Source organism: Mus caroli, chromosome 2, assembly GCF_900094665.2.
Source record: "Mus caroli chromosome 2, CAROLI_EIJ_v1.1, whole genome shotgun sequence".
Taxonomy (NCBI): domain Eukaryota; kingdom Metazoa; phylum Chordata; class Mammalia; order Rodentia; family Muridae; genus Mus; species Mus caroli.
Window position 1 is genome coordinate 54,141,878 of NC_034571.1, and position 13,494 is coordinate 54,155,371.

The window sequence follows — 13,494 nt, forward strand, 5'->3', positions numbered from 1 at the left end:
AAAAAAAAAAAAAAAAAAAAAAAAAACCACACACACAAAAAAAGCTTCAGCTCACCTAGAGATAAGACCAGGTCTTAAATGGGAGCCCACTGTGTGTCTGTACAAGTGTGGAGGCCTCAAGACGGACGGACAGCCAGTAGGAAGCCTGCTGTACTGTGCATAGTATCGAGTAGCCGATTAGATGTGAGCTGGTGTGTAAAATGACTACTGTGTTATTGGAGGCCTCGATGTTTTATGACTTATTGTGGCTCTCAGCTGTACAAATGACAGAGCTTAACACATTCATTCACTTCCTGTTTATCTTCTGAACGCCAGAAGGGTAAGAGTTTCTTTTAAAACTAACTGTGGAGTCCAGGTTTTATGGACCTGACTTAGCCACAGAGACACAGAAGGCAGCTCTAGGCTTTAGGTTCCTTTTCTCTGTGTGTGTGTGTGTTGGTAGCAGTCTTGTTGTGTGGCCCAGATGGTGGGGAGCTCAGTATGTCCGTCGAGCTGGGCCTGAGCTCACAGGCACACCACCATGCCAAATTGCTGCTTGTCTTTCTGATGTTCTGGTGCAAAAGTAAAACCTGCCTTTTGTTTGTAAGAATGCAAAAGTCTAGAAACATCTGGAGTAAAGCAAACTGGGCTTCATTCCTACCTCATTCATACCACAGCCACGCCTCCTCTGCCGGCCTCTGCACACAGGAGTCATAGTTGGTGAGCTCTTTGCCAGTTCCTCTTCTGCTTGTGTCTGTAAACAAGCATGGATGTGAATTTAGTTTCCTCCACATAAATTACAATACATCCATGTTGTCCTGTGTCCTCCCACCCGCCCTTCCTTCTTTCCCTTCCTTTTTTTTTTTTTTTCTTTTTCTCAACCTGGTAAAATCCTGTGCTTCTATGTAAGGATGTAAAGACACCCTTGTTTTTTAAGAGTTGAATGGTATCTTCTTTCCATTCAGTTTCTCACTCCTGCAAACAGTGGTGAAGATCTCCATGCCATATCCAAGTGTCTCTGTCAGATAGACTTCTAGAACTTGGGGAGTGCCTGCCTACGTTGACACTGTGATTAGCCTATTAAAATGCTTAGTGATCCTCCATTACTGTGGATGCCAGCAAGACTTCCCATCTCCGTGGGCTCTGTATAACACAGTGCAGGAATGGGAATCTGATGTATGTTTAATTTTTCAGTACAATGTTTTTTAAATAAGATTTTTTAAAAGTCATTTGTTTTAAATTTGCCCATTCCATTAGATTTACAGACACATTAAACAGAATAAATCATTTAAAGAACTCATTGTTAAATGTTGGTAAATCAGAACATTCCACAGAGATTTCAACTCACTCTGACAGTTGTTATTTGATTAATTCTTACAAAGACTGAAAAGCATCATGACCTTGGAATAATTGAATTATTGTAATGTGTCCTGCCAGTTCTGCTTTCTCCTGGATTCATATATGGCTCAAAAGGATCAGACATGCTTTTCTTCATATAAATGTGGTAGCCACTACCAAAGCAAGCAGAAAGCAACCTTCTTTACAAAACCCATTGGGATCAGGGTTGCAGCCCTTACCCAAGATGTCCCCAAACCTCTCTACATTAGATCCTCTGTGGAGCTTTTAAGCACTGTGCTAAATTCAAATTTAGGTTTGGAACAAGGCATCCATAATCTTCAGACAAGAAGCACATTTATTGCTACAGTTTTCTCAGTGAGACGAGGTAAGAAAGTTAGCGCTGGTCATCCATGTCTGCACTGGGGGCATAAGTAACAGCTGCTTTAGACACAAAGGCTCCCTTGAGGCTGACAGGTACCAGACAGCCAAACAAACACTTTGCAGCACTAGGAAAACTTGGATGTGAAGTCATGATGCGACATCAAAGTAATTCTATAGTGTCCTGGTTTTATCATGTGGAAGTATTTAGAAATGAATGATTTGGTATACGAGATACTAAAATTCTGTAACAAAGAAAGGAAAAAATAAATGGAAAATACAAAGAAGTATGAACTGTAATAGATTTAAATATAAATTCTTTGCATTCATTTAAAATATGGGGATTAAAATGACATATATGAGTGAACTGGGTGAAAGGCAGAAAAGGTTGGCTGTGTTGTTCAAGATTTTCTCACCTACAAGTCCTTGAAAGAAATCATGAAGCAAATGATGTGGGTTTTCCAGCCAGTGGGTATTATTTAATTCGTACTTTCTGTGTATTGAGATTTTTTTAATGAATTTTTATTAAACAAAATTGCTCATACTGTCTTCCCTCGGCACCACAGATCCAACCATTGCAAATAGAAAGTATCTGGAGACATGCCGGCCGATGTTCAGGTGCACAGCGTCAGGCTGTGATGGCTGTGTCTGTGCAGACTCCCTGGTCATTCTCTAAAGAAGTCCGTTAAATATCTGCATAATATTTACATCTTATTGGTTATGAAAAGAACTCTGATTTAAAGTGTATGGGAAAGTTGTAGATGTAACTGCCCTTCATTTTATATAAAGGGCCAGATTGAGCTGCTGTATGAGATTCTCTTACACACACACACACACACACACACACACACACACACACACGAGAAAGAAAAAGAAATGCATACATATCAAGCACCCAGGGGTTCTTGTATCTGAGGACCCTGGAACCATTCCCTACTTGGATGCTGGACACCAAGTGACACCTGTATAGAAGTAGAAATCAGACTTTCTGCTCTAGAACTATGATTATTATTGTTTATATTTGGTCCACCACCAAATAACAATACTAGAATTTTGCTTCAACAGACATACAGCTGGCTTTTTCTTTTTCTTTGTTTTGTTTTGTTTTTTTTTTTGTTTGTTTGTTTTTTACGAGACAGGGTTTCTCTGTGAAGCTCTGGCTGTCCTGGAACTCACTCTAGACCAGGCTGGCCTCGAACTCAGAAATCTGCCTGCCTCTGCCTCCCAAGTGCTGGGACTAAAGGCGTGCGCCACCACGCCCAGCTAGCTGGCTTTTTCTGAGCCACTTCTGTGCCAATTGAATGATCCCCAAAGCTTAATTAGAGCTAGTACAGGGTGGAAAGATGGCATCTGGGTGTTCCTTTATTATTATTATTATTTTATATTTGATATAGATATTTACGTTTTCTCCTACTTTTGTGATCTGAAGCAATCATCCATGAACTGTCTAAAATGTAATCGATCAAGTTTGCAGACTCTTTTCCTCTTCCCCTCTGCCTCAGTGCACAAAGCCTTCATTCCTGGGTTGTGGCTGTTGCTTGGGGCTACCACCTCTAAGGCCCGTTTCCTCCCTGTCCACCCTTGGCTTTACCTTGGAGACTGTACCTGTACAGAGCACCAAGTGAGAAGGAGAAAGACTTCATTAAGTCACTTACGTTCTTTGCTAGGAAATGTCACTCTGTACAGCTTCATGTGGAGACAGGGCTGTTGGTTTGATTTGGTCTGAACTACTTGTAGAGAAAGGGGCCTAAGTAGCCTAAGCTGGCCTTGAATTCTCTATGTAGCTAAGGATAACCTTACACTCATCTTCTTGCCTCCCATCCCAAGTATACCGCCATGCCTTTCTTTTATAAGAATCTCTGGTATCTTTGTATTTTCCAATTTCAGATACTTCCATTTCACCTAGTGCTCTGTACAGATAAAGTCTCCAAGGTAAAGTGTGGACAGGAAGGAAATGGGCCTTAGAGGTGGTAGCCCCAAGCCACAACCACAAACCCAGGAATGAAGGCTATGTGCACTAAGGCAGAGGGGAAGAGGTCAGGAGTCTACAAACTTGATCGTTTACATTTTGGTTAACAGTATGTATATGCATGTGAATATGTGCCCATAGGGGCCAGAAAAGAGCCTCAGATCCCTGGAACTGCATTTGGTACAAGCCTCCTGAGGGTGCTGGAAGCCAGAACAGGACCTCAGTGAGAGCAGCCACTCCTCATAATAACTGAGGCATCTCTTCAGCCTCTTGATATTCTCATTTCTATATTTGATAGCATTTTTCTCTATAAGAAATAAAATATGTCTGCAAAAAATATTTGAGAGTGACTTCAAGTGCTTGGCTGTATTTCCCCATAGGTTACTAACTTTTTCCACTGTTACGAATCCTTTAACTTTTGTAGGGATAATCTTACCTGCTTTTTTACAGCCAACCTGTCCTCAAACTTGTGATCCTCCTGCCTCAAATTCCCAAGTGCTTAGATTACAGATCTGCATTGCCACAAACAGCTCCTTAATTTTTCATTCAACTTTCCCAATGTGAATCCAAGACCCAAAGCCAATTCAGAGTACCTAGCTGTTAAACTTTATATCTGCTCCATTCATTTCTTGCTTTTTATTTCTTCTTGCCTTTGCTGGCTTCCATTTATAGTCACAAAGCATGCATTCTTCCAGTGGGCATGACACCTGTGCTTTAATTTCTGCACACACTAAAAATAGCTAATAAACACTCATTTTGTCATGGTTATTTATGGAAACAAAAACCCCTATTTTTTCCCCTGAAATTGTTTTAATAGTTTCATGCTCTAGGATAAAATTCAGGAGTTTAAAGTATCTATCATGCGGCATCTCTTTGGTGTTAGGTAGAACTAAAATTTGGGCTGGAGGTGGGTGGGGTGTTACTGTAGAAATCAAAGTATCATTGTATCAGTGTCCAGACAGAAAGTTGCTTTGGCCACAAAATGGGACACAGACAGGCAAGCTTTTAGAGTGAACTTCACAGCATACTTAGTTGTTGCGGCCTGCCCGCAGTCCACAACACGAACGGTTCAACTGAGAATGGCAGTTCAGGCTGAAAAGAGAGGAATCTAGACGGGGCGGAAGAAACAATGGAGCTAAGACAAATCCTGATCAAAGCTCAATTTTACTATTTCCAGACACTCAGTTATAAAGGAAGGGGGAGGGAACCCAACTTCCCGCCAAGTAACTCAGGGTCCAGTAGCAGGACGAACACGTGTGTGCCTCCAGGCAGCAAAGGCAGGTTCCAGCAGTGGGCGTGGCAGGACGAATGAGCACGTAGCTCCACCCTTGAGCAAGCAGGTTCCAGGCTGGGGGAAGGGAGGCCACACTTAGTGTTCTTCAGAGCAGATTAAAATGAACTTGGTAGTACATCAATGGTAGTTTATCAGTGGTTTTCTATATTCCAGCGTTTTTCATATAACATTTTCTAGATGAGCAAAATTTCAGAGCTATCATGAATATTTAATTGCTGATATAAATGTTCATTAGCACTTAAACAAAGTCAAGAGAACCAAACTAGAAATAATTTCAAGAAACATGGACTTTGGCCCTTTTTCTCAAGTCTTAAAAGTTCAGCCTTGAAAGGGATTATATGTACACTATAACTTTTAGTTGCGTTAGTAAATTCATTTGTATCTTTAATATTATTAAAATATGGGTTGGCCTCTGTTCCATGTGCCAGAGAGCACTTCCATGTTTGTTTATATCATCACCCTATTTCAAACTTTGACTCCAAAATTATTTTCAATGATCTTCTTCCCTCTGTTCGTGGTCATCTCCTATAGGGAGGGATACACATTATACCACCAAGTGCTAAGTAGGAGAAGTCGTCTTGGTACCAGGTCCTCTTCCAGAATTTATCCTGTAACTTGCTCCTGAGCATAGGAGGCCGGAACACTTCTGCACTTGGGAAAAGTCGACTTCTGCATCTGCAATAGATTTGGAAGTGAGAGCTTCAGGGTTCATAGGAAAGGTTGCCATCTTCCTATGCTCATGGGCCACTGATTCTAAATGGACTGTCAGAAACTGCCGTCTCCTAAACCCCAGAGCAACTTGGAAGACAGGGAGACCATCGAGGAGAACCCCGCCCAAGGTTCCAGCGGCCTGGGCTGTGAAAAACTCGTTACAGTGCTGTATATGCCAAAACCTCCCCTTAGCTCTCAGTTCCAGTTTCCATGGTGATTTACACAGTACCGACCTCCCTCGCCTCACAGAATCTAACAGCATGACATGTGGCCTAACAAAGCAGAGCCATTTTAATGACTTCGGATTCTTTAGTGAAGACTTTCTATAAGCAAACATTCTACACATTATTCATTTGGAAGTATGTATTGTGAAAAAGATAAAATAACCCATTTGTATTGCATTTTTAACTAGAACTTCCTGGTGTGTCAGTTTTTCATAGCCCTACAAAATTATTATCCTTCAACCTACTAATATTTTTCATAGATACAATCTTCTGGGTTTTTTTAAATTGATCATCTTTTTTTTTTTAGAGCATTCAGATGAAATGTGACAGGCAGGGCAGACCATGGTTCCAGTAATCTCCCATTCTTAGGCTCAAATGGAGATTTCATTGTGCCTTAAAGAAAGTTCAGGTTCTATTCTTAGATACACACTTTCTTAGATGCTAACCAGTGTGTGAAAATGACATATTTGTGGGGTCAGAAAAACATGTCTGTGATGTCTTTTCAGTAATATGTTCTTCAGAATGCTATTCAAAATACCACGCACATAGTTTCTCACTGAAATGTTTTGATTTTTTTTTTTTTTTTTTTTTGTCCTGACCAAATAAAATCACAGCATGCCAACTGTATCGTTTTAGATCACAGCACTGGTCAGGAGACAGTGCACCCTGCGCTCTATGCCTCGGGTTTCTCTGAACTGGAGTAGCTCCTTCTTTCATTTCAAATAAGCTCTGCTGTAAAGGACAGCTTAAAGTCCGGGTGATAAGTAATATACAGTTGATGAATACAACACTCACTAGTCTACAATCAGGAACTCTTTGCCAACTAATTGGGAAACGGGTATTCTGGTGACCCTGTCCATTGTGGTTGCCTGTGCATGCATTTGTGTATCTATAGACATTTTATAAATTAATAAATGTTCAAAGAAACACAAAAACGACAGCGAGACTATTTTTGAAAGCCACTTACCTTTCTTGTACTGAAACAGAAGACATGTCAGCACGTGTCGTCGTAACAGACACTCACTGATGCTCCGCAGAGAGAGGATGACTGGGGGGATGATGTACAGTATAAAGGTTCATTGATTTATATCGTGCATACTAAACAGAGCTCTTCGTCAAGTTGTCACAACTCTACCTGCCGTATTGGCTTAGAAATGGGACACAAAACCCCTTTCCTCTCTACACCCGGCTACTTACCTCTCCATGCAGGGCAATATGGTATTTTAGTGCCCGGATAGTTTACAGGTCCTCTCTGCTGCACTCTGGTTCTCAGGGCACGGAATTGAGAACTAGAAGAAACAGTCAGGTGACTAGACTTCAAGGTCACATAGCTAATGTTGCTTTTAGGGTAATATTGTTTGTTTGCTTTTCTGTTTGTAAAGATACTAATTAAGTGTCAGGGGGAGTGTATGAAGTGCTTTGCCTATCTTCCCAGCATTCTCTGCTGGGTGAATGCCCCCTGCAGCTCCTCTGGCTGTTCCGGTTCCCTGTGACTCTTCTGGCCAGCATACTCTCTGTGTGCTAACGAAGGCTTAACAGACTCCTCCAGGAATTGCTATATAACGTATGCAGAGCTCTAGAAACTCCTAGTAGAGGTTTTCAAATGAAGCAGGTCATTTCACTGTTACCTGACTGGCAGTGACTCAGATAATGTTCTACCAGAGAAGACACACACAACTGAAATCTCACATTAAAATTCTAGACGTGAGAATTCAGAGCTGTCACAGAATTCTACCACCTAGAAATGTACTGTCAAATGATGGATCAGAAGACAGGTTGTTAAGAACTCCTGTGAGGAATGTCAGCATCTCTTCCCGCAGCTAGAGTCTGACATCACCTTCCAGGCTCAGGATGCACTAGGATGTGCAGCTCGCTCTCTCTCGCACCTCACATGGGCCTCCAGACCGGCTCACCTAGTTAGTGTCACCTGAAAGCGTCACTCGGCTTTTCATTGCTCAGCCTTATTGAATACATAAATAAAACCACGTATGTATACTCACATACTGTACCCAGTAATGGAAAGCTGCTAGTGCTACTTGAAATGTTTGCTCAGCAAATATTTATTGAACACCCATTGAATACAAGGTACCACATGAGGCACTGGGGATGTAACAGCACAAATGAGACAGAAGTCTGCATCCGTGGGTTTTCATGCTTTAACTGGCAGAGACCGTGGGATTACTCCTAGTGAAGTATATCACAAACCCCTAAGACAGAAGGACAGAAAGTTGGGAAGAAACCCTAGTGAAGACATTGAAATCTTTACAGTTGCGTTTTGAGCTCAGAATGTGACTCAGAATTAGCTATAGTATTTGAAAGTGAAGCAGCAGTCCTGAAAATGTGTGTTGACTCCATAAAGGTTAAATCTGAAAAATGACTTAAAACGATGATAACCCAAACATGGAGAAACATATGTTTTTTATATGGGAGAAAGGAGGGTACTTGGATGGTATACAGAGGTCAGCATGAGCTCTCTATATCACCTAAGGACAGCATTAAAAACAGGTTACAGTGGAGAAGCAGCTGAGTTGTTTTGGGCGATAGTCATTGTCATTTAACTTCAAGGTGGCAGATGGAAATAAAATCTAGAAATAAAACAAGATATGAAAAACAGGTCAATTAGAAGACACAGTCATCAGGTCAGACTTGTATGCGTTCTGGGTAAAGCTGAAACGACAGATAAGATGCTGATACCTCTGTGGCTTGTGATTCTGAACACGCTGTAGCCTTCCTTTAACTGTGAGCAGCACATAAGCCCGTCTTACCTTGCTGGCTGTATCACTGAGCTTTTATCATGGCTATTCTTGGTTCTTGTTCTAAACAGTTGGGATCTTAACATGTGGCCATCATTCTTATTCTACTTATGAATGTATTTGGAGGAAGTTGCAAGAGACGGAGTTCCCAAGGGGAAACAAGTTGCAATTTCAAATTTAGACATAATATGTGGACTTGGAACCAGAACAAACAACATTTATAAAACTAAACAAAGTATGATAGTAAACTGAGTGTGGATAAAATTGAATGGGTTAAAATCAAAGTAACTATACTATTAAGGTGGGCAGAGCCTATGGATTTCAGGATTCTATTAGAAAGAAAATATACCTTTTAACAGGTTCTTCTGTGATGTCATTAAATTCAACTATAAACTTATTTTCTTGCAGATGTGCCAAATCCTGGTGTAAGCAAACCTAGAGTTTCTGACACTATTCATCCCAACAACTATCTCATCAGGACAGAGCCAGAGCAGGGGACCCTCTACTCACCAGAACAGACTTCTCTCCATGAAAGTGAGGGTCTGTTGTATTCTCTTTTAAACCCTAGATTTTCTTCTCATATTTTCCCTTTGAAGATGAGCCTCAAAAATACATAATAAAGTGCTCTCACTGCCTTATTCTTGCAGGATCGTTGGGAAACTCAAGAAGTTCAACACAGATGAATTCTTACTCTGACAGTGGGTACCAGGAAGCAGGGAGTTTCCACAACAGCCAAACCGTGAACAAGGCAGACAGCAGACAACATCCATTCACGGGATCAACAAGTAACCATGTGGTGAGGACTTCGAGAGCGGAAGGACAAACACTGGTTCAGGTAAGTCAGACATCTAGAAATGCCCTCTTAGTTGCATAGCTGCTATGGACATTGCTTACCAAAAGCAAGGCTAACATGTATAATTTATAGAATGAAAACCTTCACTAAAACTTACTGCGTACTGTTTGAGTTGCAGGATTGACAATGTTTTAAGCATAAAGCCTGGAATTATGTTGTTTGAATTAACTTACTCTAACTAATGAATTTTTATAAGTTCCTAGATGCAGTATAATTGTTCTGCAAACTAGAAATTTAATATGAACAGTCCAGAGGCTGGCATGGAATGACATAGTTCATAGGAGCTGCTAGACCTTAGCAATGCTAGCATTAAAATGTGCTGTAGAGTGACCTAGAGAATAGAAAACCAATCTCTACCCCCATGAGATGTGATCTAGTCTACTCTAAGTGAAAATTTTCACCTCCATTAAAATTATTCACTGAAAGTGTGTTTCTTTTTCCTGGATACCCATGCTTATATAGAGAGCCATTTTAAGGAGGTATATAGACTCTGTAAAGTTAGGACAAAGTTGATAGGCAAAAATGCAATATTGCATGCATGTTTTTGAATGTTCCATTGCTTCTTTTTTGCTGTTTAGTTCACATCATCTCACCAGACAATGTCAGGATAACGAGCCACAGTAGCCAGGGAGGCAAGGTCTCTGACTAGGCACCATAGAAATCCTGTAGTGGCTGAAATATAGCAAAATGACCAGAAAAGTTGAAAGGCTCCTGTGTTCCTCAAATGCTACTCAGAGAACACTGTAGGACACATGGAGGGCCCGCTCCCCAACACTACAGCAAGTGCTGATACACTTGTGCGCTTTTTTGCTCATCAGGTTAGGAGAAGTTAAGTGTCCAACTTTTAAGCTTAAAGAGACATCTCTTACCTTGTAGCCAGCTACTTGGGCTGTGCTCCGGGCCCGCATGTTATCCACTCGTGGACCTGTGGGCTGGTAGAGGTGAGTGGTGACATTTCAGGCACTCTGCACTGAACACCTCTGGGTGTTTATCCGTGTGGCTCCCTACTCCAGCTGCTCTCTGACCTCACTCTTAGATAATTGCCTGAGCAACCACTTTATCCTTAGTCATGATCATGTGTTTTAGAAGTAAAAACTATATTAAGTTGATTTTTGTCCCTAAAGCTGAAGCAAGTAGGTTTCTGTGAGGTAGTTTACATGTAGTTTGGACAGCGTGTTATCTAGCCATAAGCAGGGTATTGTTCCACTTGGGCCTAGCACCGATAGCACCAGGCACACGTTCCAGCTCTCTCACTGTATCGTACTTTTAAAGGCCAGTTGTATTGCCTTGTTGAGTTTCCATGTTCTTCCCTCCCTACATCCTCTCAGTGCCACCACTATGTCCCCAAAGTGTCAAGGCTGAGCCCACTTGAGCCCTTTCAGCAGCCAGGTCGCTTGCGACCCTTGGAGGCAAAGTGCACATTCGATAACATATGGGGCTGCAGAAGTCACTGCTTCTTTCCTCATGGTCCCAACTCAAAGGAGGCAGAGGTAGCTGGCAGCCGGACTCCACAGGCACTCTAATGTGCAGAGTCGGGCCTGGCATCCAGGTTCATCCTCGGCCTGCCTGGCTTTGCCCCATGCCCGGTCCCCTTAGCCACTTCCCCAGCCCAATTCCCTCATTGCTGCACCGCATCAAGAAAGGTGCTCAATACCCATTGTGTTTGTGGAAGTCTACAGATTCATAGCCCATAGCAGAAGTGTTCATTTTCCATTCTGGTCTTTTCCAGCTGGCTAAGACCAGGAAAGACAACAAAGACTTAGAGCATCCCTTCTCCTGGAACAGACTCCCGGGTGTCTCACTCATGTCTCTAGATCCAGCAGCTAACTAAAGCCAAGAGCTCATAGATCAGCAGAGGTAAAAAGAATGTAGAGCTAAAGGATTTGGCTAGGACACCTGTCTGGCCAGGCTCCTCCTTGAACTAAATTGTCAGGGAGAGCTGGACCCAGGCACTATCCAGACGTTCTTGCATTAGACACTGGAAAAAAATACGTCCCACAAGTTAACAGAGCCAACTCCTAAAGACCAGCCATCCATAAATACTCCTCAGCTACATTTAGGCTGAGAGATGAAATAAATCTATTTTTCGTTTTATACAAAATACACCGCCTTGGCCACAGTGTGACTTGCCGGGAGTGATGCAAGCCCATGGCCCTAGGCCGTTCATGCTCGTAAGTCATGTGTAGCACTTGGTGTGAAGTATTCCATGTGTCGGAAGATGCAGAGGCAACAAGCGAAACCGTAAAGATGGAAAAAAAGGCTGCTGAGTGTCTTCAGAACTTCTACTGACTGGTTGTAGTAGTCCAGTCGGTTAAATCTCCAAAAATAAGCAAGTAAATAAAGCTAAGATCCTACTCTAAAGCTTAATGCAGAGAAGAAACTCAGATGCCTGCAATAGTGAGGTCAGATTCTATACGTGTGAGATATGTACATTTTTATTTCTGTAATGACAATGGACACAAACCCCTGGATAAACCCGTTCTCTTTTCTCCCCCTCTCATCAGCCATCAGTAGCCAATCGGGCCATGCGGAGAGTTAGTTCAGTTCCATCTAGAGCACAGTCTCCTTCTTATGTTACCAGCACAGGCGTGTCTCCTTCAAGGGGGTCACTGAGAACTTCTCTGGGTAGTGGATTTGGCTCTCCATCAGTGACGGACTCCCGACCTCTGAACCCCAGTGCTTACTGCTCCAGCACGCTCCCTGCGCAGCGGGCCGCCTCTCCATACTCACAGAGACCCGCCTCCCCAACAGCCGTGCGCCGGGTCGGGTCTGTCACCTCCCGGCAGACCTCCAATCCCAACGGACCAGTCCCTCAGTACCAGACCACCACCAGGGTGGGGTCCCCACTGACCCTGACTGATGCCCAGACTCGTGTAGCTTCCCCATCCCAAGGCCAGGTGGGGTCATCGTCCCCGAAACGCTCTGGGATGACCGCCGTACCACAGCACCTGGGACCTTCACTGCAGAGGACTGTTCATGACATGGACCAATTCGGACAGCAGCAGTATGACATTTATGAGAGGATGGTTCCACCTCGGCCAGACAGCCTGACAGGTGAGGACAGGGGACAGCACTATACAAGGCCCAGGGAGCGAGTCCTCCCTGTGCCTGTGTGGAAATGGTGATCACTGGAGAAAGGCCTAGTGGTCTCCTCTGAAAAGTTATACTGTAAACTTGGGGTACAAATTTTTCAAGCATTGGTCCTTTTATGCTTGACACTATGTAACCCATACACAGAACTCTTGTATGGCAGCTAAATTTCCCTCAAAATATGGTACATAAAGTGTGACTCTGTGTATGTGTGCACACGCACACTGTATTTTAAAAGAATTGATTATAACCCTAAGCTCATGTTAGTACTATTTTCTAAAGCAGGGTTTTGAACATCTAGGCTTACACCTACCTCCATATACCCTCATGATATGTTAAAATGTGTTTTTAGAATATCTGTTTGAAGCCAGGCATGGTGATGCACGCCTTTAATCACAGCACTCGGGAGGCAGAGGCAGGCGGATTTCTGAGTCTACCAGGCCAGCCTGGTCTACAAAGTGAGTTCCAGGACAGCCAGGGCTATACAAAGAAACCCTGTCTCGAAAAACCAAAAAAAAAAAAAAAAGGGGAAAAAAAAGAGTATCTGTTTAAATTTATCTTGAGGAATGCTGTAGATGTGTGTGCTAAAATATGAATCTCGTACCCTACTGTTTTGATGGGCACCCTGATGGGAAATGTACAAAGCCCTTATGAATTTTCCTTAAATGACATTTGGATTAAATTAAAAAGACCCCAGGTTCCTGACATCCTATCTGTCTCCTTTGGGGGATTTTCATAAGAGTTTTTCTACTTTCTGTAATGACGTTATTCTTTTTAGTAAGAGTAATTTTTCTTCCAAAAAATTTAGACATAGGACCTGGGATGTAGGGGGTTGGCAGAGTGCGAGCCTAGCCCTGTGCAAGGCCCTGAGTTTGACCCTATACACTGTCAGAAAGGTTTTTATA

General features: G+C 42.5%; 1 protein-coding gene across 24 annotated transcripts in view; it reads left to right on the top strand.

Annotated features, from left to right (window-relative positions):
- Pkp4 (plakophilin 4) overlaps positions 1–13,494 on the top strand; it is a 207,451-nt gene that overhangs the window by 147,500 nt on the left and 46,457 nt on the right. For 15 of the 24 annotated variants that reach the window (XM_021155577.2, XM_021155580.2, XM_029474661.1 and 12 more), the window contains 3 exons: positions 9,055–9,186; positions 9,294–9,481; positions 12,004–12,553. In XM_021155577.2, the coding sequence (XP_021011236.1) occupies positions 9,055–9,186; positions 9,294–9,481; positions 12,004–12,553 (870 nt within the window). The remainder of the gene's footprint in view (positions 1–9,054; positions 9,187–9,293; positions 9,482–12,003; positions 12,554–13,494) is intronic. The other 9 variants (XM_029474653.1, XM_029474660.1, XM_021155579.2 and 6 more) reach the window with 3 other exon arrangements.